Source organism: Protomyctophum parallelum, assembly GCF_964188405.1.
Source record: "Protomyctophum parallelum genome assembly, chromosome: 21".
NCBI lineage: Eukaryota > Metazoa > Chordata > Actinopteri > Myctophiformes > Myctophidae > Protomyctophum > Protomyctophum parallelum.
Window position 1 is genome coordinate 20,170,089 of NC_139713.1, and position 27,471 is coordinate 20,197,559.

The 27,471-nt window shown below is 44.1% G+C and overlaps 1 protein-coding gene across 1 annotated transcript in view; it reads left to right on the plus strand.

The window, feature by feature from the left end:
* Positions 1-20,199: 20,199 nt before the first annotated feature.
* Positions 20,200-27,471, plus strand: part of epha5 (EPH receptor A5) — a gene marked incomplete at its 3' end in the record, with an annotated part of 104,892 nt that continues 97,620 nt past the window's right edge. Inside the window, exon 1 of the mRNA XM_083793285.1 lies at positions 20,200-20,499. Coding sequence (XP_083649411.1) covers positions 20,400-20,499 — 100 coding nt within the window. The 5' untranslated portion in view covers positions 20,200-20,399. The remainder of the gene's footprint in view (positions 20,500-27,471) is intronic.

Here is a 27,471-nt window from a genome sequence, read left to right on the forward strand (position 1 = left end):
ATGAATAGATTCAAGCTGTGGCAAGTGGCATTATATATCAAATTCGGTCTCTTTTCTGTTTAGCCAATTATGAAAAGAAACTAAGAAAACAGCCAAAACAATGCGCTATCAATCTATAAGGCCATGTTGCGCAGCACGGAAAACTAAAAAGTGGCAAGCTAGAAATGCTTAATAAAGTAAACAACAAAATAATCAAGTACTGTAAAACACTGGCATTTTATTTTAAACTATTCATTTTGTTTCTCAAAGCTGTTTTGACCACAATAAATGAGCTGATGGGCAGAATGGACAGTTGTTGCACAGCAGCGGCAGCGCTGCATGCGCCCATGCACAATTAATTATGCTCAAGTCCTCCATGTAAAATGCAGCAACATTCCATTTCCAACACAACAATGTCCATATGAAATCTCCATATCTCCATATGAAAAGCTTCGTTTGAAGACCACCCACAGGCAGCAGGTCACTTGAATTAGCACCTTGGACAGCGGGTTGAGAGGAGAAAAAAGAGAAAAAAAGAGGTGAAGTTGAGCTATAAAAATATGGTGACGGCGCACCACGAAAGTTAGACAGCAATTATGTAATTAAATAAAGAGGCTTTGCCTCTGCGCTCTGCTTACCTTATAGGTGAACCTTCCGGGATTTTCTCTCTGCAAAATCATCTATCTGGTGACTTCTGGTCCTTCACATCCAGCTGGCGTGCACGGGTATTCTCGATGGACAGAGTGGCAAGTCTCCCTGTCCCAATGTACTCCTCAGATAACTTTTGATCAGCTTTAATTTTGAGAATGAACGTTCGGCTGATGCCACTGTGACTGGAATGGTTAGGAAAAGCAGCAATACAGTGCAGACTTCGCCAAAACTAGCACTAATGCTGCTGTTCTCCACAATAAGCAGTTTTGTGAGCTCTCGGATGGTCTTCACGTTTGAAATGCTGTCTCTCAGGCACTCACGGAATGATACAAGTTTAATGGGGAATTCACAGGTTAAGTTGTGATTGTATTTTTCTACAATGGTTTGCGACTTAAATCAACCTCAGTTAACAATATATTGTTAAGGGGCCCGGCCGCCTCTTTATTTATTTTTATTTTTTTAATTTGCCACCTCTTTTTTTTCTCCCGACCTGGGTGTGCCCTCAGGCGTCATGGGCTCCCACGCAATCGCGTTGTCTGCGTCACGGTAGTGACGCCCCTGGATGTGTTGAGCTTATTGATGTTCTCACTTGTTTGTGGTGCAACCACTCCAAGGAACAGCAATGTCCGTGTTCACCTACCTATGTACCTATGTGACTATGAGCACCAGTGGTATGACTATGAGTACCAGTAGGGGTGCCAGAAACAGACAGAGAGAGATAGTGCTGCACTGTTGCCTGCTAATGAGAGAGAGAGAGAGGAGGGGGGGGGGGGGGGAGAGAGAGGGGAGTTGCACCACTCAGTTCACACAGGTGTGATCTTTTTTAATAGGGCTCAAGTGATTAATATGGATGTCTGAAGTTTGGGAACCCCTATAGTTTATTTGATGCCCAGTAAGTCAAACAAGTGAATGTTGCTGGAGAGCACCACTGTTACACCTACTGTATATGAGTAGTGGCGATTTTCTGTTGCATAAAAAATTCCCCATAGTTACTAGTTAGACACAACCAGAGTAATCTAGTAAGAGAGTAGCGACACTATAGCGTTGACTCCCATTGTAACAATGGAATGCGGAAGTGCTCACTCTATCTCAATGGGATAGTTCCAGCCATAGGAGCAATGTTTGGAACTATAGCCCATATAGGCACCAGCTTTGCGGCGAGATCAAAGCCACTCTCTTACCAGATTACTCTGGACACAACCAACTAAAGAAGATTAGGATTCCATCAACGTGGGGGTCCAACTAAGCAAACCTACCACAAGCTGTTGCATCACAGTTGTTTTTCAGCATACTAAAAGTCACCTTCTCCAATGCGAGAAAAGTTACATTTGACAGCATGATGACCCAGAGTAGACCGCTGGTTTTCTCGTTTCTCTGATAGTCCAGCAAGCCTACTATAAATACAAGCTGCTTGAGAGCCTCTGCAGTGTCAGCCAGCTGTGCCAGCCCTCTCCTGGCAGGCAGCACACAGACACAGTGCCATCTGTGCCAGTGGGCACTCAGCAGCACTGTCGGCGCCATCTATACATCCTCCTTTATCCTGTCATTGCACTGCTGCTTTCTCCCCGTCACAAAGGAGAACATCAAATGGCTGCTTTTGCATTGCATCTCCGATCCGAACTGAACCAAACTAAACCAAATTTAAAAAAGGTGCATTTAAAGAGTATACTGTAATACGTATCTCTTTGCACTTAGTCCTAAACTGATTGGCAAATCTCATTCATTTCTGAACTTTAAGGAAGCCTAAGGTTAAGCCATAATTCACAATAGTTATTATGCTAAAGCCATAATTTATTTCAACAAACAAACCTGGCAACCCGTGACATGAGTGTATCACGCAACTAATATATATTTTATTATATGAGATTAATATTGAAAGTTAACATGAAATATGTATCCCCAAAAAAATCTATTAATCATATTCATATTGACCGGTGCGCCAGTGTGAAAAGAGAACGGAAAGAGGAGATCCGCAACACCATCGATCAATAAATAGTCTTGGGAGCTTTTAAAACGGCGTGCGGATCTCCTCTTTCCTTTCTTAGTTATTCTTTTGGATCCTGCACCCGTTGAGATGTGTGGATGTGCGTGCACCTCTTGACCATTCCAGTGTGTGGATGTGCGTGCACCTCTTGACCACTCCAGTGTGAAAAAGAGCACGTCTACAATCTCACAACATTGCAGGGAGCGGAACTGGGAGAGGGCATATAGTGTGTCGTTCTGCAAGTTAGCCCTCCCGGTGAAACACCTCAGGTGAGGCGAAAATAAGTGGCTGGCGACTGACTACCTCCCTGTGTGTGTGTCAGAGTAGACATGTGGTTATCTACACCCTCCACAGGACAACATGGGGGTTAGCAGCATGCAGGGACTGTGTAGTACTGGTCCTTGTTCAAGGAGAATTAGCATGAGTAAATTGGGGAGAAAAATAGAACGTAAAAAAACCACACAGACACAGTGAGAGAGGGGGGTAGAGAGAGAGAGAGAGAGAGAGAGAGAGAGAGAGAGAGAGAGAGAGAGAGAGAGAGAGAGAGAGCGAGAGAGAGATGCAAACGTGTCCTTTTGCTACCATCATTGAATCACACAAACATTTGATTAGATTGTCCCGGACCCCTAGGGTGTGACCTCATAAAAAAGCTGTCGTGTGTGTGTGTGTGTGTGTGTGTGTGCGTGTGCGTGTGCGTGTGCGTGCATGCGTGAGTGTGCGAGACAGAGAGGGGATAAAGAGAGGAGACTAGATGAGCAGAGTTTGTGCAAGCTACAAACTGCATGAAAGGTGAAAGAGGTAATTTGCGAAAAGTAAGAGCACAGGGACGGATTTGGGGAAAGAAGGCCTGAGGGGAAGAGGGGAGGAGGAGGGGAGTGGGCTGGATGGGAGAACAGATAGCGGAAAGGATTCACACTAGAGGAGAGGAGAGAGCAGAGGATCAAATTGGAAGGGAAGGGAAGGAGAAGGGAGGATGCAACTGATTGAGGGAGATGGCTGATTGTGGAGTGAAGAGGGGGGTTGATGAGGCATGGGGCTGGAGCACGGTGGGGGATGTGTGTTTTATGTCAACTCTAAAAGTCCCTGGCAGTGGCCTCACTGTTATCTTCTTTCCTTTTTGTTACATCAATAACCACACGCATAAATAAACCTCATAAACACATTAATTTACTTTCAATCACACTTAAGGCTTCTTCATCAGCAACAAAGTGGAAGACATCAGCAATGTTGAGGGCAAACCACATGAACCCTTGCTTCCCTATTGTCCCTATTCTGGAGTGAATATTTGGCAGATGCAGTAGATCTAAATGCTCATCTCACAACAAGCTTGTAGATTGGCTATTTAATTTGTATTTAATAGGTGTAGTGGGGGGGGAAAGGATAGGGCCCAGTATAGATCCGTGGGCGACTCTGGACTCCAGGGACATGTATTTCATGAGCCCATTGATTATTATGATAATGGTATACATGACCAGGCACATTCACATATACAGTAGGAGCCAGGCCAGCCAGTGCCCGAGCACCTGCCCAAGTGCATTGAGTGGAAGTAGTGCTCTTATCATCATCATTTCTCTCATTGGGCAGAAGAGAAAGCTCATTTGAGGCATCATTGCAACAACTGAGTTGGGAGGATGCCGCCCTAAACCTGAGCTTTAGTAGGTTCTGGATATGCCTTTAGAAGTCTTGTGTTGTGTATATTCCGCCAATACGATCCTTCTAGCGATGACCCAAACCAGTGGCAGCTATGGGCGGGATCTGCCAATCACCTTCCAAGTAACTTGAAGGAGAGAAAAAAGGGCCCGCTTTCTTTTGGGCTACAGACAGTGGTCCCAGATGGAAGTAGTTTGTGAAACGAGTTTGAAGCAAGCCTCCTCAATCTGGCCGAGTCAGGTTAGATCTTATTCTTGGTAGCTCTTAAAGTAATGCGCCATCCTCTGAGATCAGGTTCACAGTGGCAGGAGTGAGTTTTAGCTCTTTTTATTTTCTACATTAAAAGTTAAAACACCTTTGTACCTTTGTTTATATATTGTTGATCTCAGACAGAGGATGACACACCAGAAGTCAGAGCGCGGTGGTTACAAAAAGAGCCAAGCACTTAAATCTGACTGATATTGGATGTAACTTTGCAACCAGCTGATGTCACTGCCGTTAATGGAACGGATGGCTATAGAGATCTCATTCAGAGATCTGAGTTTTCATTCAGAAGCAGGCATTCTGTCTTCTTGGCATTCAGCATGACTCCCAATTTGGTTGCTGACAAAAGAATGATAAAAGAGGAGTTGGTCTCCTGGCATGAGGACATAATAGTCGACGACGGTGACAAAGAGAAAAGGAGCAAGTGTGTCACCCCGAAGGATGCCTGTAGTTATCTGAAATTCTTTAGTTGGTCCATCAATGCTCTGGACAAAGCAGGTATACGGTTCTCATACATCACTGCTATTGCTGAATTCCATAGTTGAGCAGTATGCATCATAGCTTTCCTTTTCACACTATCGCACACTGTCATGCTATTCTCTATAGACGAATCCACGGAGGGGTGCCCTGGGCGCAGCCATAGCTGAGGTGTACCATTAAGCACAGCTTGACACCTCAGTATTGATTGCCTACACCCGCTCCTCGTCTATAGAGGCCCCTCAAAAAACGGGGCAAAAAACATAATTGTCTTCGCTTCCCGGCCTCTCTGCCTGGTGAAGACAATTATGTATGCAAAAATCATCATGCTATTACGGAAACAGTGACCACTCAAAGAGCCCCCTGTCATGCCCCCCTGCGTGAACCTATTAGATTGTGCTGGCTGTTTAATAAGTTAATCAACAGGAGTTGTTATTATCAGGTAATGGCTGACATATTCATCATTACTTTTCCTTATTTATAAATAATATTGTTATTATGGGTCAGCTGTAGCCTGTGCTACCCCATGCACTGACTGCAGTTTAGCACTGTCTGTCTGTCTGTCTGTCTGTCTGTCTGTCTGTCTGTCTGTCTGTCTGTCTGTCTGTCTGTCTGTCTGTCTGTCTGTCTGTCTGTCTGTCTGTCTGTCTGTCTGTCTGTCTGTCTGTCTGCCTGCCTGCCTGCCTGCCTGCCTGCCTGCCTGCCTGCCTGCCTGCCTGCCTGCCTGCCTGCCTGCCTGCCTGCCTGCCTGCCTGCCTGCCTGCCTGCCTGCCTGCCTGCCTGCCTGCCTGTCTGTCTGTCTGTCTGTCTGTCTGTCTGTCTGTCTGCCTGCCTGCCTGCCTGCCTGCCTGCCTGCCTGCCTGCCTGCCTGCCTGCCTGCCTGCCTGCCTGCCTGCCTGCCTGCCTGCCTGCCTGCCTGCCTGCCTGCCTGCCTGCCTGCCTGCCTGCCTGCCTGCCTGCCTCTGTCTGTCTGCCTCTGTATGTCTGTCTATCTGTCTCTCTCTCTCTCTCTCTCTCTCTCTCTCTCTCTCTCTCTCTCTCTCTCTCTCTCTCTCTCTCTCTCTCTCTCTTTCTCTCTCTCTCTCTGTCTGTGTGTCTCTCCGTGTGTGACACTCTGTTCCCCTCTTGCTGCCAATCTTGCACACCTGCGACTCATCCACTCATCAAGCTCCTGTAGTTAAATTATATTCCCTCTTTTCGCCACATCGTTCAGTTCGCCAACATGGTTTACTTCCAGTTATTGTCTCTGCTTGCCTGCCTGCCTCGCTCTGTGGCCTGCCGGCCTGCCTGTCTGTCTCGCCCAGTGGCTTGCCAGCCTGCCTCCCCTGCCTGTCTCACCCAGCGGCTTGCCAGACCGTTTTCCAAACGACAGCTCAGCTCTCTCTGACTTCCACCGCTCCACTGTTGTTCTGCAGGCTATGTTCTGGCTCTGCTCAGCATCCAACTATTACTTCCTGTTCGTACAGTTTCAACGCCATGTGCCTGAGACCTTTCATGTGTAATTAACCCTAACATATGTATTTGGTTAAAGGTATAGCCTAGGTTATCATTGCTTTCTAATGGTTTTTAAAGTGTGGTATAATTTGAAACATCTAGTCAAAAACAGTTAAAAAGCTTGATCTACAGACAAAACTTAAATGTCATGATAAAACTGGGCAACGAAGTTAATCAAACATTGATTCGGCTATTTAGATAGATGTTCAGTAATATTTAATATGAGCAAACACTAAGTCTAAAAATGAAGCCATTAACCGGAAAATGTTAAGATTGTGGACGTAGCTGGCAATAAACAATGCCATGAATGGCATTGGTCATCTTTATTTCATGACTCAAAAACAAGCAACATTGTAAGATCTCAAAATAATAACTAACAAGCATATCCTTGACCTTATCAAGTTTACCTTTTAAAGAAGCAAACATTTTATCTGAATGCGTGATATTGATCATGTTTACACACTCTATGAGGTTTCTCATAATATGCTCAAACAATTGTTTTAAAACTTTTAACAAAAAGATTTAAAAAAAAAGATTTATCCCATGTAGCACAATGGAATGAGTGAAGGACTTATGTAGATGAATAGAATTTCTATTCAATATGATCTCTCTTATCACTTATGATAATCAGGTCTATTGGGGGATAAACATACGCTATAGGCCCATAAGCCTATTTACATTAAGCCCCTGGATTGATCCTTCTTTTCAACAGAGTTTGTCTTCGTCTTCTACAATCTACGTCATAGGAGCAGTAGGAGAGAGGGAGACGGTGTGGGAGAGGCAGACAGTAGGACAGCTCAGAGGGAGACAGTGTAGGTGGGACAGTCACAGTACAGTTTGACTGTGTAGGTGAGACAGGCACAGTACAGTGTAGGTGGGACAGGCACAGTACAGTAGGAAAGCTCAGAGGGAGACAGTGTAGAGAGATAGATAGTAGGAAACTGAAGGGGCTCTTGCTAGATTTTGTCCCATATTAATTAAATTCAATGTCCCAGGTATCCAACTAAGTGCAGTGAAGATAAGCAAAAATTCAGAATTCTTATTCATATAAATTATTATAATAATATCACATTAAAGGAGTTTATAGGTACAAGCTCACATCACAAGGCTCAATGTAAGATGAAAAGGAAACTTAAGTTGAAATAAGACCAGATGAGATGAGTTAGGATAAAGATTCATAGGAAAATAGCTCAAATAAAATGTTATTTAATTAACTAAAGTCATGGAAAAGTTCCTAACGCTCAAATATTACAAAATATTGAAACCGATATGCACTTTGCCTATGCAGGAGTGTGGCCGTTACACAAGTCTTTCTGTGACATACAGTAGATGCAAACACACAAGAACACACACACACACATACAGAGTACTGTACTGTAGGTGATCAGATTCATAATCTGTCACATCGCATGGGTTTACTGCCGTAAAGAATTGGGTGAATGAATGTTGTTTTGTGCAAGCTCCATCATTTTGTAGCTTTCAGAAATGGGAGGACATATAGAGGAAATAGCAAGGAGAAAAATCACGAGGTAGAATACATGAAAATCTAAGCTCTAGCGTACGTAAGGCATACATACTGTACAGCAGTGGTTCCCAAAGTGGGGCCCGGGGACCCCCAGGGGTCCTTGAAGGAGTTTCAGGGGGTACCCAGCTAAATGAGTTTGGAACCAAATGGACCCTTATAGGTCTGTAACTCTTTTGTACACTCTCAGAGTTAAATTAACATTGATTTTACAATATAAATTGGGGTCCCAGAGATAGAAATGCCATTAAATGGGGGTCCATAGCCTAAAAGCATGTAAAACTGGGGGTCCTTGAAACTAAACTGGTTGAGAATCACTGCTAGAGCCGTAAAAATATTCTCTAATGGGGGTCCCTGGCATATCTCTTCAAATGGGGGTTGGTGGGCTGATTAGTGTCAATTTGAGGGTTCTTGACATGAAAAAGTTTGTGAACCACTGCTATACAGTAGTAGCAGGTGTATATACTTGTACATGATGCTAGACACGAGGTGCAGGTTAAGAATAGCAGCAAGTGAAGAACATAAGGTGCAGCATTAGAACAGTGACAGATGTTATGTTATTATAACCACATAACATAACCACATAACATGCTGAAACATAATGCAAGTTAAGAGTGAAACTGTTAATTTTCCAACGTGACACATTGTGAGTGTGACACACTGTGAGCTTGTAGATGGTACGTAGAAAATAGTGATTAATCAGTTTGACTTTTGACTTTTTTAATTGCGTTGATTCGTTACATACAAAATGCGATTCTGGGTTATTTGATTAATTGAAAAAGCAATCAATAGAATAATCACATATTTGCAGCCTTATGGTATACAGTATATAACCTACTCTATTCTAGTTTAAATCACGAGTTTAAAGTTGTCTCCATATGGGCATGTTAAGTTTGGGACCCCCAACCCAGGTCCACCCACCGTTCAGTGTCCACCCACAAGTGCATGCACATGCACTGTGTACACACACACATTTGATTTATTTTATTTGGATCTGCACAAGAGGCGTAATACAATAGACCCAAACACTGATCAGAATTAGGTTATACATTATATGGTCCAACCAGATATAGCTGCTGCACATGCTGCTTAACACACAGAGGGAAAATAATATATATAGCACATTGTTGACATACTATTACTTGACACTACTAGACAGGATGTTTGTTTTGGGTTTTTTAAGCCACCTAGGGATAAATGAAACAACGCCTTCTCCAGACAGACAGACTGCCCATAGTAGCTGAGACAGAACAGTATTTAGCCAGCTTTTTTGCATTTGTTTTTAGCAATCCACCCAATTGCAGACCCCTGAGCACAAGTTTATGGACATGGCCCAGACTTCCAAATACAAGGACAATAAGTTGACAGTTATATCCAAAGGCCATAATACGTTCCACCAGAAGCTGATATTTCATAAGTTTGGATGTAAAACAAGTGTCCATATACAAATCAAATGGGCAGCCTATTTCAAATATAGTGACAGTTTTTCTAATTTCATTGATGAACACAATATCTGGGGTATTTGGAATATTTTGTATATATAGTGTCATTGTGATCAAACCAGTCTATTTTTACAGTGCTGTGTTTATACATTCTTGTTGTCCTGTCCTGTGCTCCTCTGATCTTGTCTGAGACCAGGTCCACCAGACGATCATGTCTGGCAATGTACAGTCCTTTATAGTGGCTGCAACCATTTAAGCATATGTGTGCGACTGTTTCTTTGTCATGTGGTACTGGATGTAGGATGCAGTGTGGGTCGTGTGCTGATGGGTACCAGGTTGCCAAGTTGAACTTGGTCGGCAACACCTGTAAACGGGCTTTAATAGTGAAAATGAGAATGTCCTCACCTATGGTGTTATTTGACAGTATAGAGTGTGATAATGAGTGGTTTGCAAAGGGAAGAAGAGCCAGTTTTCCCTGCAGCCTCAGACTGGTCCAGTGTTGTGCACTTTCTGATCGCTTCATTCCTAGAATTTTGGCTCTTGCGGTCGCGGATTTGATTGACAGTTCATGGTGCGCACCGTCCTGCTCATAGGTCGCACATGCACTGACACGCGGATCTATGATGATGCTGTTGTTGAGCGCAGCAGTTGTTGTATCAGGCGCCACCCACTTCAACTGTAATCCTGATCGCTGGCATAGATCATTAAGATCCATCCAGTCTGACCGCACACCGAATCCAACGGCTTTAATGTCCAATTTACCATTCGCCTTAGTCTTGAATCCAAGGAACTGCGTCTCATTCTCCAGCGCGGGTGGTACTTTACGTCGCTGCATGTGTTGAATGAGTGACTCACGAGCCATTTCCCTGACCGTGGGGTCGTCGCTGTTGAGCATATTTATAAGGTGACTGGTTCTGGTGGCGGTGTAAACCCATTCAATATTCGTTACACCCAGACCACCATCTCTGATGGGCTGAAACAGTATGGCACGGGTGGAGTGAGTATTGAGACAGAACCAGCCCCTCACCAAGCGCACTGCCTTGTTATTCAGTTCTGTAAGGGTGTTCTGTGGCAAATGGATGTTCAAGAATAGATGTTGAATTTTGGCGAGTGCCAATTCTCTGATTGCCTGCAGTTTCATTCGGATAGGGAGGGGGGAGGAGTCGATCAAGTCCAGTCTGACAGAGTAGTCATCATACAGTTCTCTGACTTGCTCTTCCCAGTCGCCTGCAACATTAAATTTATGCCCCAGGTATTGATAAGTTTCATGTCTTGAATACACTCTGATGGGTTTTTGCATTAGTGAAAAGGATGGGGGCTTGTCGGTTTTAGATTTATACCACCGATTACCACCGCTGCGCCTTTCATAAAACGCAGCACATTTGGTTTGTTTAGCCTCCAACCTTGACCACAGCAGAAACTCCTCAGTACGGGAGAGCATAGCTAGAATTACGTTCTCTTGATGTGACGCAATTTGCACATCATCGGTGTACCCTTGGACTGGGTTTGGTGATCTTATTCCTTCAGGTGCGCACTGGCGCATCCATTTGAGCCAGTGGTTAATTGCAAGGATAAAATTCACTGCACTCCAGGGACACCCTGTTTTAATACCTATACCAAGCTTGATTGGATCAGTCAGAGTATTCCCACATATAACCTGAATGTAGGATTTTTCATAGACATTCGTCACTATATCTATGTACAGTTGTGGCAGCTGGATTTCACTGAGAGCATAAATCATAACATTATGAGGCAATGTGCCGAATGCATCACGGAAATCTAAGAAAACAGAATAGAACTTTGCAGAGTCATGTTTAAAGTTGTCGATGCCTGTCTTCAGACAGAAAACATGCTCATTCATTCCTTCATTCATACCACATAACATGCTGAAACATAATGCAAGTTAAGAGTGAAACTGTTCATTTTCCAACGTGACACATTGTGAGTGTGACACACTGTGAGCTTGTAGATGGTACGTAGAAAATAGTGATTAATCAGACTAATCCATTTTGACTTTTTTAATTGCGTTGATTCGTTACATACAAAATGCGATTCCGGGTTATTTGATTAATTGAAAAAGCAATCAATAGAATAATCACATATTTGCAGCCTCACGGTATACAGTATATAACCTACTCTATTCTAGTTTAAATCACAAGTTTAAAGTTGTCTCCATATGGGCATGTTAAGTTTGGGACCCCCAACCCAGGTCCACCCACCGTTCAGTGTCCACCCACAAGTGCATGCACATGCACTGTGTACACACATTTGATTTATTTTATTTGGATCTGCACAAGAGGCACACACACACACACACACACAATCACACGCACAGTACCGTAGACACAGATAAGCACACCCACACATCATCCAAGTGAAATCACATAGTTTTAGACTACACAGGGTTCAACTCAAGTCCTCAGGCTCTAGGAAACCTCTGCCCAAACCTCCACCGCCTGCATGCATGCATTCAGAATGCATGAGTTTCCCCTCAGCGGGCTTCCTCTCTTCTGCAGCACAAAGTATAGATTCTATAGGTCCTGATTTGGGAGCCAGGGAGCATTTTGAGAAGGAGAGGAGCGCTGGATTTGGAGCAGACTGCAGAGGGGAGCAGCCAGAACAGAGAGAGAATATCAGCTGTCCTGCCTGCCAGCCTCACTGAGCTGCTAAGCAGGGCTTAACGATGCCTTGGGGGGGGGGGTTGTATGTGTATGTTTGCATGCGCGCACACGCCCGTGCGTGTCTATTTTGGTGCAACCGTGTATTTTTCTCTGTGGAAGTGTGTGTGCATTTTGTGTTGGATTTCCTATTTTATATAAACCCCAAACCAGTTATCCATGCAGAGGGGGTCAAATAGAGGCTAGCTAAGCTGACAGAGAGTTGGGGTGTGTGTGTGTGTGGTGTGGGGTTTGAACTTTGTTAGCTAGTCACTTCCTTAGTAATACGATTATTTATAAGTTATTAAAAATATGAAACATTAATTGCTTATACTTAACAGCTAACACCCTCTTAGTTGACCAGGGTCCCCCAGGGGGAAAATAGCCAGCAAGCTCACAACTTGAATAATGGCAGCATGCGAAGCCGCTTACACCAGAGTTCATGTGGTTCAAAGCGATGTGCCGTCTAAATAAATAAATATGTTTCGTAGAACCCTTGATTCTGAAGCTACTGTACATACCTGGCCATTATACTGTATGTATAATGAACAATACTGACCATCGTGTTTATCTCTTGCTTCTGTGCATGATTTGTGATCGAGAAACTGAAAGTATTGATGTTATTTTATTTATAATAATAATATATAGGTAGTTAACTTGTATTTACTACAGATAATTTGTACTGTGTGTAGAATTTGTCCTCTGCATTTAACCATCCCATTAGGATTAGGAGCAGTGGCTGGCTGGGTGCCAGCAGTTAGGGGTTAAGTGTTTAGCTCGGGGGCATTTCGACACATAGATTGTGGGGGGGGGGGGGGGGGGGGGGGGGGGGAACCGGTGACCTTTCGATTCCCCGACCCCGACCTTTCAAATTCTACCCACTCAGCTACTGTCACCCCTCTTGTTGTTCTTTTCAGTGTCACATGTCCTTCTATCACGTCCTTCTATCACAATAATGCTGACTATAGTTCCACTAAACCCGGGTTGGTAGAGGTTTGCAATCCAGCCAAGGTTGGACAACCCGAAGCCCGACCCACTTTGATGCTACACTAAACTAAAATGTGCAATAGGCCACCCCCACCCCCCAAGAGGGATGAGGCCCGACATCCTAATTAATGTAGCCATCTCATTGTGTTGGGGTCTAATGTGCAACGAAATGTCACATCACATCTCCTCATGGCATTCCACAACGTATTACATTCCCAGAATTCCTAGCAGCAACCGCCAAACGAAGCCCAGCTGGTCTCGGACCCAAAGCTGCTTATTGGGAACGGAGGTGACGGGTGTGTGTGTGTGTGTGTGTGTGTGTGTGTGTGTGTGTGTGTGTGTGTGTGTGTGTGTGTGTGTGTGTGTGTGTGTGTGTGTGTGTGTGTGTGTGTGTGTGTGTGTGTGTGTGTGTGTGTGTGTGTGTGTGTGTGTGCGTGTGTATGTGTGTATGTGTGTGTGTGTGCATGTGTGCGTGTGTGTGTGTAATGGGTTTGGGGATGTTACAGTAGAGTATATATAGTGCATCTTGTGGCACTCTCTTCAGTCTGGCTGAGCAAAAAGATGAGACAGAGTGAGGTTGGGGAGGAATACATAAAAAGAAAGATCCAGGGGTTATTTTAGGTGTCGTTACAGATGCAGAATTACCTCACTTCCCCATGAGTATCTATCCCACCCATTGGCACTTTGAGCTGCAAACCAGATCTTATTTTAATTAATACAACGTCATCTTTTAACGACTTAAACCCTATACTGTATACGTTCGAGAGGGGGTCCTTTTTTTTTACCTCTACATGGAATATCTTAGAACCCTCTGGTGTTTAACGCAAACACATTGTTCTCCATGCAGGAGGTGAACTGCAGGCTTCAATACTCTGTAAATGCCACCATAAAAAGCGACTGAGTGAAGGAAACGTTTCTGTTGGATTGTAGGAGGAACAGGTGTGCTTCTCTTTTGGCTGGTGCTCTGCCACAAAAATATTCTCCAAAACGATGGGGGGAAAGTATTCAGGAACAAAGTATCCAAGAATTAGCTAAACAAGATAAGAAAGATCACCTAAAATGTCGTCCTTATTGTTGGAAGATTTTCAGAAACAAGAAAATACGTGCTGATGTGTTTTGGCATAGAGCCATCGTGGGAGCATGTTTGAACTCTCTCTAAGAGCACATGATGTAATCAACTCAAAATAAATACCTACACCTGAAAAGCTTCTGTTGTTGCCAGCCCAGCATAGCTGCAAAGAAATGTGAGACATTCTTTCCTTGCAATAACATCCAGAGTGTATAATTAACTTGGAGAGTTACATTAACTCTCAGGATTTTACTGTGCTTAACTCTCGCTGCGACTGATGGGTATTTTATCTCTAAAATACTTTAAAACAACTATGAAAGGACTGTATAAATAATAATAAACAATAGCTTAGGATCGATAGCTTGAGAGCTAGAGCTAGAGAGAGCTCCGGAGCACCGGAACTGAATAAATACTTTAGAAAGTAATCTAAGTACCATAAATACTCTTTACCAGAATAGAAGCAGAGGGCTTGTAACTTTACAGAAATGGATGTAAAAACCTTTTAGGCTATGATGAGTAAAAGTCAGAGTATAACAGAGTTAACCAAAATACCTTAGAATGAATTGACGGACACAAGGAAGAGAACTCAGACAAGCAGAACTTAGAGGGAGGTTCAATCAGATATATTCACCATTGTTTCGGGAGAGAAGAAGACATGCCATCCGGACAGCGTTTCACAACGATCTCTGCCCATGTTCAAATTGAACAGGGTTAATATAGCATACCGTAATCAATACACCGGAAAATGTGTTGAACAACAAAGTCAAAAAACATATTTGTTTACAAATGGACAGATAATGCAAGACGTCACGAATATTGCACACAGGAACTATCTCACGGGGCAGAGATAGTCCGGACCTGCAATATCAGTTAGTGGAACCGGGGGACAGGGCATCACGTCATTGAGTGCAGTTTACCAGTCTGTTAGAGCGAATACTAACTTTCAAGGGCAAAAACACAGAGGCTGGGTGTTATGGCCAACGGAAACAAAACAATTCTTATCAAGACACTGGCTAGGGGAGAGGTGTTACTATTTTAAAGTCAGTGGGACAGAGGGACATCAAATGTCAGTCACAGGGCAATTCATAATCCATGATTCTGCAAGACCATAGGGAACACCGGGTCATAGATCACATAAGAACCGTCATCCACCAAAATAACAGATCTACAAAAGAAAAATACCTAACAGCGACAGTATGTGAGCAAGTTGTAATGCAGTGAAATGAAAACCCTTCAGGATGGAAACAGCCATAACCTCTCCATCATATCTGCAGTCCAGACATTCCTACTTAGTTAACAACAGCTAATCTGTGCATGCGTGCATGTGCGTGCGTAACTATGCGACCACATTATGTATGGATACACAGGCACGTGTGCTCATTCATGTGCATGCGTTTATGCTGACAGATATCCTCTTGGCTTAAGTCACTGTTTTGACTTCCTGGTTTTAGGAACAGCTCTAAACTGGCTGTGGCAAACCATGTAATATTTGTGGGTGCATATAATATGAGGGCACACAAAGTTCAGAGAGAGAGAGAGAGAGAGAGAGAGAGAGGGTGAGTTCACGAAAGAGGAGTAAAGCGAGGCAGATATACATAAACTGGAGTGAGGGTGGTAGCCAGAAAGAGAGAGGGAGAAAGACGGACAGATATCGGTGCCTCTGGCAAACTGTGCTCATTGAGTCATCAAACCAAACTATATCCCCTCCCTGCCATGATGCACTTTAATGTGGATGTGAGCCGGCTACTTACCACTTTACCGAGGCTGTCCGCCCAAGGGCAGGCTTATCAAGCTGAGCTGATTGGATAATGTGAGGGCAGCGATGGATGCCGTGTGATAATTTGTTATGAACATGCCTATTGCTGGGGTTCCCTGATAGTGTGGAGAGAGAGTTGGCTTACTTGGTTCGGACCAGGTGTGTGCTGCTGGCGCGACTAAACTTTGTAGGCCCGTCACCATTCTGTGAACTGTTGAAGATTTTATCAAACCATAACCATCCATCCACGGCAAACACGCTTTGTGGCTGAATGTCAGCCATGTTCGGCATGGTAAGTTCTTCACGTGTGCCCGCCTAGCATCCCTCTGCGGGGATGAGCTCCGTCTACAAGCTCAAAACGCATCACGAGCTTGTAGATGAGCTATTTCTGGTGAAGCAATTTGGTGTAGAGGGGCAAAAAGGAGTGGGCCAAGTACAGACACCAGGGACCCGCCCCGGGTCAGCGAAGTATAAGTAACGAGGTCGCTCGTGGTGACAGTCCAGCTAAAGTTCCACCACATTCTGAACTGACTGGTCGGCTGCTGTTTAACCCCAAGGGAAGATTTGACTTGACTTGCGTTGATTGGCCAGCTGCCATAATAACCCTAGGGAAGATACGGCAGCACAGGTTTGTCAAAGCCCCCATACAACCTACACAGTAAGGTGCTTTTTTATGCCACCCTCCGCTGCTCCCAGAACTTCCAACTACAGTACGGTTGGGACACGTCTTAACCCTACAAACAAACACAAATTTAAACATGCTACAATGTGTCTTGCCTGCAGATGATATAAAAGAAGAGTATTATGGGATTATGGGAGGTACATTCCTGGCTGGTGTGTGTGTGTGTGTGTGTGTGTGTGTGTGTGTGTGTGTGTGTGTGTGTGTGTGTGTGTGTGTGTGTGTGTGTGTGTGTGCGTGAGTGCGTGTGCGTGTGTGTCTGTATGCGTGCGTGCGTGCATGCTTGTAGTCAGTGCATGCCTGTGTGAGCGTGTGTGTGTGAGTGAGTGCGTGAGCATGTGCACAAAGAGCGTGGGACGTGTCAGCAGGGTAAGCCACAAGAGAATCACCCAGAAATCCTCAGAATGATCAAAGCAACAGTACATGCCACTTAGAGAGTGTTTGAGACAGACAGACAGACAGACAGACAGACAGACAGACAGACAGACAGACAGACAGACAGACAAAAAGGAGACTTCTTTTAGGACACACACCTATAGAGCGTCACAGTCCCGCCCCTTTTCAGAACGACGAGGGACTCAGGAAATAATTCCCCATGCATTTTCCCCATAGTGATTTAACTTAATTCAAATATAACTTATTTTTTTGTTTTGTGATAATCCTCCCTACTATAGAGTGTGCTGACCATATATGGAGTTCATCCCTGTCCCCAGTTAACCCCTGGGGGTCAAAAAACCCCAAAGAAGGTTTCGTTTTTGGCTAGGTGGACCAGCCTTCATCCAATCAGGATAGAAAGGGACCTTCCGCCAATCATGATCGAGTAGGAGCGGGCCTTGGTGTGTGTGCTGTTGGCCTGTCGCGTGCCCCCCCCCCCCCACTGCATTTGCACATCTTGTTACCGGGGCGGACCGGGGTTTTTTCCAAATCACCCAAATCACTGAATGCTCCTTTAAAGACCTGTAAGCCTCAGACAAAGCCAACTCGGATCTTGACAAATCATGACAAATCATTGGGCTGAACAAATAATTAGAAAGAAGAAAAAAAGGGCAGGGTACAACACTTTTTTTGCCTGGGCTCCAGGCCTCTGGGATGGTTCTGTCTCTCGACTTGATCTCTGCGCAGAAGGAAGCGTGCAGGGACAGAAACTGATCAGATTAAAATGTAGGTTGCCTAGCAGTTTGCGAGATCATATTTGCAGACAGACAAGACAGACTCAGACAGACATTTTTTTATTCCATTGTTGTTATATTCCATCTACAGTATATATCTATCCAACGTTCTTTCCCTTATGTGTGTGTTTCATTCACATGTGACCCCTGCAGGCTGAAACCTGTCATTTGTTGCCACAAACGCACGCGCACACACACACACACACACACACACACACACACACACACACACACACACACACACACACACACACACAGCTGTGTGTGTTCAATTACATTTGTATTATTTTTTTCATTTCAATAACCGTTATTGCTATCAGTCGTATGTATTTTGTGAGTGGAGCTGCTGGTGGATTGGGTTATCATAGACCACTGTGACAATAAATAAATCACATTCCGTCTCTCAGACACCGACGGATAGATACATATATCATCTCTGTTGGATGGAAACCTCATTATGTCCAAAACTGTTACTTTTCAGGATTCAAATTCCAAAATAGCAAAAGTAGCAGATGATCTACAAGCTCAAATTGCGTTTCAAGCTTGTATTTGCTGCTTTTGTGTGGAAAATAACACAAAAAAGGTTAAATCTGGAGATAGGAGGTTCCTGCCCGACAGCAATGATATACATAGATAGACACTATTAGACAGATTAAAAGGAACAGTTTCAGTCATATAACCTCCACACTATTTGTCAGCGTTTGTCCAACTCAGACAGAGCAATGCTGATTGCTGAGGTGCACCTGTAGAGGGCCGGTCTAACTGGGCTAACTTAGGGTGCCTTTTTGCCTAGGATAGAATCCCCCTCCACACACAAACACTCGCACGCACGCATGTGAACACATTTTTTGTCAAAATGATGTTTCTTTCTTTCTTTCTTTTGTTATTCAAGAAAAAATGGGCCTCATTCACTAAAAGCAGAGTTCCACAATTTGTTGTGTTTTTATAGTAGTTTGATTACTTTTGGTGCAGTGGTGGTCTTATTTTTGTTAGGTAGGCCTGTGGTATTAAAAGTCCTTACCTTGTCTCCCCCAAATTCTGTCCCACAGGTTGAGAACCACTGGGGTAGAACACCTAAAAGTAGTTCTGTCAGAAGCTAATTATCTTCCCTGGCCACGTATGCAGGGATTCCCTCTCGGAAGAGTGGTAGAATGTTCAAGTCAGTCAAGAGTTGTCCTATATCGTTGGCCTTCTGCGAGTGTTAATCTTGTTCAGGCTAGGCCTACTGAATGACCTCTGGCAAGAAGCAAGTAGGAGGTCCTCCACTGTGGTGCCTTGCTCAGGGGCACCTCGTCAGTGTAGCAGCCATTTTGGAAAGAACTTGGGGGTTTGCGCAAGGACGTGCTGTGATTGGCCAGTAGCCACTTTGAGTGGCAGTCGGGCCAAACGCTCTCGGAAGAACATGATTTACTATTCTCTGCTTATCGGGTAGCAACTCGAACAGGGCTGAGTCGGCCAAGCAAACATTGCAACTCGCTCACTTTAGTGCGCTCTGTGGTGTCTCTTGTGGCTCATGTTCGCTTGAGACACCGCCCCTCCGTCATGGTCCTATACCAGTAGGAGGGGTTTACGCAAACCCACAACCATTTCCATGCCTTCCTTATACTTCACAGGTGTTACCGATGATACTAATGAAGGCTCTGTTCCATTCTGGTCAAATTGGGTGCTGCTATTATGATGGCTCTGCTGCACTCTGTTCCAAATTGCACTGTATACGGTTGTGTAACTCAACTTCAGGGACCCACATAACACAGAGTGTATAAATTTGGTTTGGCTTGGTTTGTGTGCGTGTGTCCATGCGTCGATGCGTGCCTGTGCTTGCAAGGATGGGGGGTGGACCGTGGAACAGGTGTCTAATACAGTGGTTGTCAGAGTGGGGTCTGGGGGACCCCAGGGGTCCTTGAGGGTGTACCAGGGGGTGCTTGTTTACTGTAAATCGCTCTGGATTAAGAGTGTCTGCTAAATGCCTAAATTCAATTGTAAACTGTAATTGGTCCCCAACTAAATGATGCAATATTGCAGCAAAATCAGGTGAACCCTATATCAGCTATTTGAATAGCCGATATTGAGAGGTAGTAGCCTGCAGCTGCTATTTTTACACAAATACATTATTTGAAACATTTTAACAACTCAGGTCTAATGGTCCCTTAAAAATGATGTTCAGATGGGGGTCCAGCCGGGACTAAATACATTCAGTCCTTCCTTGGCATGAAAAAGTGTGAGAACCTGGTCTGAGTGGTCTAACAGCAGCAGTGATTTCAGGAAAAAGAAATCACCTCAAGCCGTGAATGATTGGACTTGGAGAGCCTCTCTCTCCGCCTCCGCGCGGCGTCCCCAGATTGGCAGTTTTTGCGCCGTGCGTGTTGGTGTTCGCCTCTCCAAATCCAGAGCGCTCTCTTTCTTCATGCACACACTGGCTGCTGCTGCCTGCCTGCCCAGTGCCTATACCTATCCCAGTATCTCACTGGCCGGGACAAAAGCGACACCGATGAATGATCTCTTCATTACTGCGTTTCATGCCGCTGACGACCCATCGCTACTGTCGATTATGTTTGTGATGTTTGTTTAGGATATCGCGTTCCTTTATTTTTTATTTCCTTTGGGTTTTTTTGATGAGCCATGCGGGGTCGATGGAGTTGTATTCGGGTATTCGGGGCATCGTGGACGTGGTTTTGGAGTCTAGCTGTCCTCGGAGCGTGGTGCATCCCCGCAAATCAAGGTAACGCAGACAGACCTGTATATAGTATCCGTTATACTACGAGGGTCACCCTCTTTTCTATACAAAGCTCCCAACGCGAGCGACACCCTCGAGGGTCGTGAGCTTTGTAAAGAAAAGACCTGCTACTTTCGGCGAGCGACACGGAATGACTACTTGAACCGGGATTACTCTCGCACATCAAGTAGTAGAGACTACACACGTGTGAATGACAGCTATAGGGGGGCTTTTCTTTTTGTGGTGGATGGGGTTCGATCCCGTTTTGGCACGTTCAAGTGCAAGTCTGGCAGGGGTATTGGCCGACGGCGTTTAACAGCGCTGTTGTCGACATTAAGACATTTTTCTAGCACATAATTAACGATGACAGCTGTAAACTGTTTGTCTGATTGACCGTTTCTGTGTCCCAGGATACAGAGTACAGACTAACAATAAAACAAATTAACCTTTGTACAGTCCGTGCCATGTAACGATTTCAGCGAACGCTAGAGTTTCGCCACTTCTTTGAAACACGATTCAAGCCTGGTTAAAATAGTTGTCATTATTTGATAATACAATCTAACCGTGAAATAAGTAAATAACTCATCCTACATTTTCATTGGTTGCATTGCTTTTCTCAGCATTAGTTGTGTAGGTTATTACCAAATTGTATTGTTGGGAAAAAATAAATGAAACAATCTCTGTGGGCTCATACTATACATAGATAGGCTATCAAGTGGAAATTCTTGGACATTCTTGTTTTTAATGTAACAATTACAGCCTATACTCCATGACCTAGCTGCTGTGCCTAAATGTGTTTTGCCTAAATGTGTTTTATTATCTCTGATAATAAAACACACCACAGGAACACAGTAATCTATATCCCACGCTGACGGGAGGAAGCGCTTTATTCCCACAGCTATTGTCCCTGGAAGCAACAGCATTTAAATGGCCTGAAATGAATGCATTGTTCAAGGCTCTACGACACATACATCACCTTGTGGTTAACCGTTATCATAACATGGCAGATGTATTATTTGACAACGTGTTCACATTATTGTTCACTTTAGCGCATAGGATTGATCTGGCTGCACCATCAAATCCTAATTAAGTGTTCCTTTTGACTCTGAGACTGTACAAATGTAACCAAATGGACCCATGGTTACTTTTGGTTAACATTTTTGTACACCGTCTCATTTACAAATGAAACACTGATAAATTAACACTGATGATTTCAATGTGTAGCCCTTCAGTCTTCTTGGGGAAAGAGATTGTGCATGATATTGCAGCACTCATATCTGAAGGACTTTGGGTCATCATAATTGCAGAGAAAAAAAGACAGAAAATCTGTGCCAGTTTACCAAGCCTGTGCGCACACCATCATTAAGTGAAAACTCTAGCAGCATACTACAGCACCAAATCTCCTAATGACTTTAGGTCAGTAGTACAATGCCAAATGATATAAAAAAGGTGACCGTGATTAACAAAGCCAGTCACACCAGTAACAACCACTGAAACATTTTTGAAATGATCCTTAGAAATGTAATGTGCTGTACAGCAAACCTGCATGGACTGAAGTACGCTGATGGTTGGTCCTCAGACGGAAAGTCTCTACTGTAGCCTACTATGTCTAGACTATAGGGTAATTAGTGCACGCACACACACAGTCATGCACACATAAACACACACACACTCTGGGAGAATGATGTCTTGGGAAACGATCACTTTTAAGGTGACGGTATTGATGGAAGTTGTGCCTCTTAAAAGACGAGGCGGCTCCTTTGGGCTGCCTCTGTGCAGCTGATGCGAGTTGGACAGTGAATGTTTAAAAGTGGAAATCTCCTAAATGTCTACCACAAAGACAGAACACCCGCTTGGGCAGGGAAGATATTGAGCTTTGAGCTTCAGGCAATAACCACTCTGTTCTTACCTGAACACTCAACACGGGAAAGGTTTCTCAGTGGAAGAGCATGGAGACCACCTCCATCCACTGCAGATGTAGCCTACTAGTACTATTGTGTAGAACTATATCTATTGTACACTGGCGTTCTGACTTGGAGATTGAACTCTGAGAGAGCACAAAGGTAACCACACTACAGGTCTGTTTGGTTTTGGTTAACATTTGACCCTACGGGTCATAGTTACAAATGGATAAATTAACCCTGCAGATTTTGCTGTATATAGCCACCTAATGTGGCCACCTAACAGGGCTTCTTCTGGACATGCAATTTTGAACCATTTCATGACTTCTCTAGGTCTTGTGTTAATTCTGTCCTATAGCCTACATTTGGCATTACCACAGCAATAGAAATAGGAGAATGATATATCGATGCAACTTCCATAGCCTCTGGCTGCGGCCTCCCATGGCTTAAAAAGGTGATTTGCATTTAAATTGAAATAAAATTATAGAGGGTATGAGCGTGACATCATCATACCCGGAACGCCTACTGAGTGGCTTTTTTTTACTTTCTGGCCTTGATGGCCCAAAGCCCATACGTCCAAATGGAAAAGTCCTATCTTATTGCATTAAACAATATTAAACTCACTTTGTCACTGACTTTATGCATGCTCACACCCTCTATTTATATGGTATATATCTAAATGCAGTTGCACCATGTCTCTGTACATCTGTATGTCTGTACGTATGTATGTAAAAGTTCGACACACGCATTCCACACCCCCACAGGGAGTGTAGTGCCCGGTGTCGAGTCGGTCGGACCCACTGTTGTCCAGAACCACCACAAAAGGCCCCTGCCCAGGCTCCATATATACACTATGGACTGGAGCTGGCCTGTTCTGACATCACAACACTCCATATTTGGCCATGCCTGACACAGAACTCCATATAGGAATAAAGGGACACAGAGAGACGGATACAGACATCTCCATAATATGGGCATGAAAGGGACACAGACAGATGGGTGGAATAGGTACTCTGACATGACATGGGTACAACGGGTATTGCATAGCTGGGTGGGGAATGGATCTCCAACTTCAATTGTTACCGACTCTGTGCTCTACAGCCGGGCACCAGTCTATTATAAATTCGGCCCCCAGGCCCCCCACTTTGATAACCACTGTCGTGCAGTACACACCTCAATCACCTCATTCAACAACACACACTGGCCATGCAGGGAGCCTTTGTTAACAAAGGAGAGCCTAATCACTGTGTAGCACTCACTGTGGGGGAGAGTGACGGCCCAGATTAAAGTAACCATTATTGAATAGTCTTACTGTGCTATGATATGTCTAATAGCGCACTTCTGCAGTTTGCTTGAGACATCCTCGAGGAAGCACAGGGGACTTTAGCCCTCGCTGCAAAAATTGTGTCAACCTCTTAAATTCCATTTTCACACTGCACAGTGCACACAAACTATTTAGCCTGATACTCGGCCTACATTTCGTTTCAACGTACATTGGAACGCATGTTTGTTTTTTCTTGAAAAAGAACAGTTTTAGACATACATGGTATCCCCCCGACAGTGACAATATGAGAGCATACTGTCTTTTGCGTCTTATTTATTTTGTGTCTTTTGTTATATTGGCAAACTTGATTTAGGCTACTGTTCCTGACTTCACTGTAGAATCCTGAGTCTACATTAGTAACACAATGGAGCCATAATTTGGATACATTTATGCACTCTTAGAGTTGAATTAACAGCCAGGAGTTCCAGGGTGAAATGAGTTGAGAACCAGTGTGTTGTGTTCATATAGTACTAAATCTTCATTGATCCCACGAGGGAAGTGCTGTCCTGGCTGGCAGTACTGCAGTATATGTATATTTAGTACATTCTTCTATTTGTTAGTACTTGTCTTTAAAATCTGTGCCACTACACAGTGTTGCCTGGTGTCTCACGGCAGGAGGCACACTGTAAGTCCTCCGTTTTCATTTAACTCAGAGCGTAAAAATGGACCAGGCGCTCCATTTGGGGAACAGTGCACAGCAGACCGTAAGCAGTGACTGTGACAATTAATGGCAGCAACATGGGGAGTTCTTGACCCGTGTGTGTGTGTGTGTGTGTGGTTTTCCTAAGCTCCAACAGAAGCATGAAAATGAAAGCATGTGGGGGACAGAAATATGAAATCCACAGCCAAAGAATTGTCTCGTATTATTCATTTATAAGTAGGATTGTAAAATCAATTTAACTTTAGACACGGTGTAGGAACACTGCCTTTGAATGCAATGGTCTGTTTTTACTGCTACATAGTTAAAGGAGCACTTCGCCAATTCTCATTTCTCAACCTTCATATAATTGGTCCTCAGACTCTTCACTACTGTACATGTCCATATCATTGGTATGTAGGGATGGACAAATATCATATCACGGTTCTTTTTCAAGCAGTGTCATGATCCACGCAGTGGCGTTTCCAGGAATTACATTTTGGGCAGGCAAGAATTATATTTTGGGCAGGCAAGATGTGTTAATTGTCGTCCCCCCATGCACAATCAGTAGCACTAACGGTTTTCAAAGAGATAATATACCTGCCAGACATATATGGGTGATTGAGGGTCGCGCTCTATGCGCAATGGCCAGTCCGCTGTCCACTATAGTTCTCAGGTCTTGTTTTTGTCCTCAGTGTATGGATTTGGACAGGCGGATGCCTCGCCTTATTGTAGATACGCCACTGGATCCACAATCTTATCAGTATTATTTTTCAAGTTACAGTGGCGGCTTCTGATTTCTCTCCACAGGGGGGCGCTATGTTATATGTACATAATCATTTTATAATAAAATGATTAAGTACCACACCTTTTTCTAGGCGAGGTTAATAATAAAAAATTGCTGTAGTCTTTTATATGATCCACTGCAATAACAACAAAAAGTTGGTTTTATAAGTTAGACTTGATTACTACTAGTTAACCAAGCCTAAAAGTCTTCTTGACTGTCAGTGTCATAACAGCTCTTTGAAAATTACCTTATAATATAAGCCACGGATATCCCCCAATCCAGGAGTAATTAAGGATAAATGACAATTCAGGGGCACCACGGGAGAATCGGGGAGATGGGATTCAGGAGACTCCTTCCGGATTCAGGAGGGTTGACAGCCCTGCCTTATATTCCCTTCCTTATATTTCTGTGTGATGTCATGTGATGTGATCAGTTTGACCACTGACCAGGTCCTCTTTAGATCCTCTGCACATCGTCTGCACTGTTCTTCTCTCATAGGCAGTTTTCTCAACTGAGTTGTCTTTTTCCATCATGAAGTTACACTATTAGGCTACTGTGTTTACCCGGCGCTCGTCATTTTGTTGTGCTCTGTGACAGGCTTTTTATCCGTCTGTGTTGAGGTGTACACATGCAGTACGCTGCCCCCAAATGGTGGTGGTTTGTATAACAGCAGGAGCAGGGTTTAAATGCGACCACCTCTCGTCAACTGTGTTGAGAGTACTGGCAACATATCATACTATAATTCTAACAATGAATGAATGTCAGAAACAACGCCTTATCTCCTCACTGCCTTCACCAATCACTCCCCTTTTCACACAGGCATGGACCATAATTATATGGAGGTCTTAACGGAGCCATTTTTTCAATAACATTAATAATGAATTTATTAGTGAATAAAAACCCGTTTATTTGTCCGTGGTCTATCTCCGACCGAGCCACACTATTAGCACACATCTCTCCATGCCAAAAAGAATCTGCACGCTCCCAGAATCCAGCTAGGCTACATTTTACCGACACAACTGTCATATTTATTCTGTACAGATATTGTTTTTACATCACCCATTTATATGAAATAATAATCCAACCGCACCCAGGGCGCAGTACCCCCCGCGGCCACAGGGCGGCAAAACTCCTTTCCCCGGAAATCACATGTCACCAGTGTCACAAGTGAATTGCATTTTGGGACGGTCACTGATTAATACTGGGACACAGTTTTCCGCGCAACATCTGTTTGACACCACACTGTCCGCTCCCTCCTCACCACCTCCTTCGCCGTGCCGTACACATGAGCCACATGCACGCAGCTATACTTTCGCAACGCACGTGTGTGTGTGTGTACTTTCGCCATGTGTGTCTGTGTGTGTGTGTGTGTGTGTGTGTGTGTCAGTGTGTGCGTGTCTCGCTACCTTCGCAACGCACGTGTGTGTGCGTGTCTCGCTACCTTCGCAACGCACGTGTGTGTGTGTGTCTCGCTACTTTCGCAACGCACGTGTGTGTGTGTGCGTGCGTGTGTGTGTGTGTTTCGCTACTGCTTTTACAATAGTAATGTAACTCAGACAGCGTATACAATTGACCCATTTACACTCTCACATTTAACAGACATACAAATGCCATTCAATGGGGGGCTCCATCTGTGTGTATACAATTATATTATACAAGTTAAAATAAAGGGGGTCTCATGTAACTCAGAGACAGATATACAATTGACCCATTTACACTCTCACATTTAACAGACATACAAATGCCATTCAATGGGTACTGCCACACCAGAGCAGAAACCCGTTTTGCGCTGCCGACAGTTTCGGCTGTCGGCAGCCGAAAAAACGGGTTTTTAGACAGCTGGTCGATGGAGAAAATGCTCCACTTCCGCGGACGACTTCCGCGACGGCCAGCTTACATCTGACGCTCTCCTCAGCTTCCATCGTCGGCGGAGGTGGAGCTTAATTCCCATCCACCAGCTGTCTAAAAACAGCTGCGCACACGACGTCACAGCTTTTTCTGTCGGCAGCGCAAAATCTTTTTTCCGCTCGGGTCTGGAAGGAGCCAATGGGGGGCTCCATCTGTGTGTATACAAATATATTATTCAAGTTAAAATGAAGAGCAATTAAATATATTTATGGGAGGAAATTGTCCATACAACGGGTAAGGACTAGTATATCCAACTTGACAACGGGCTACAGATTAATGCGCACAAACATGTGACACGCAGTAACCAATCAGGAACGTTACACATCGTAGTACATTATGAATCAACATTTGACATTTCATGGCTTATATTAGCCTATTATAATTGTTACTCACTAGTTGGTGTTACTATTATATTTGCTCA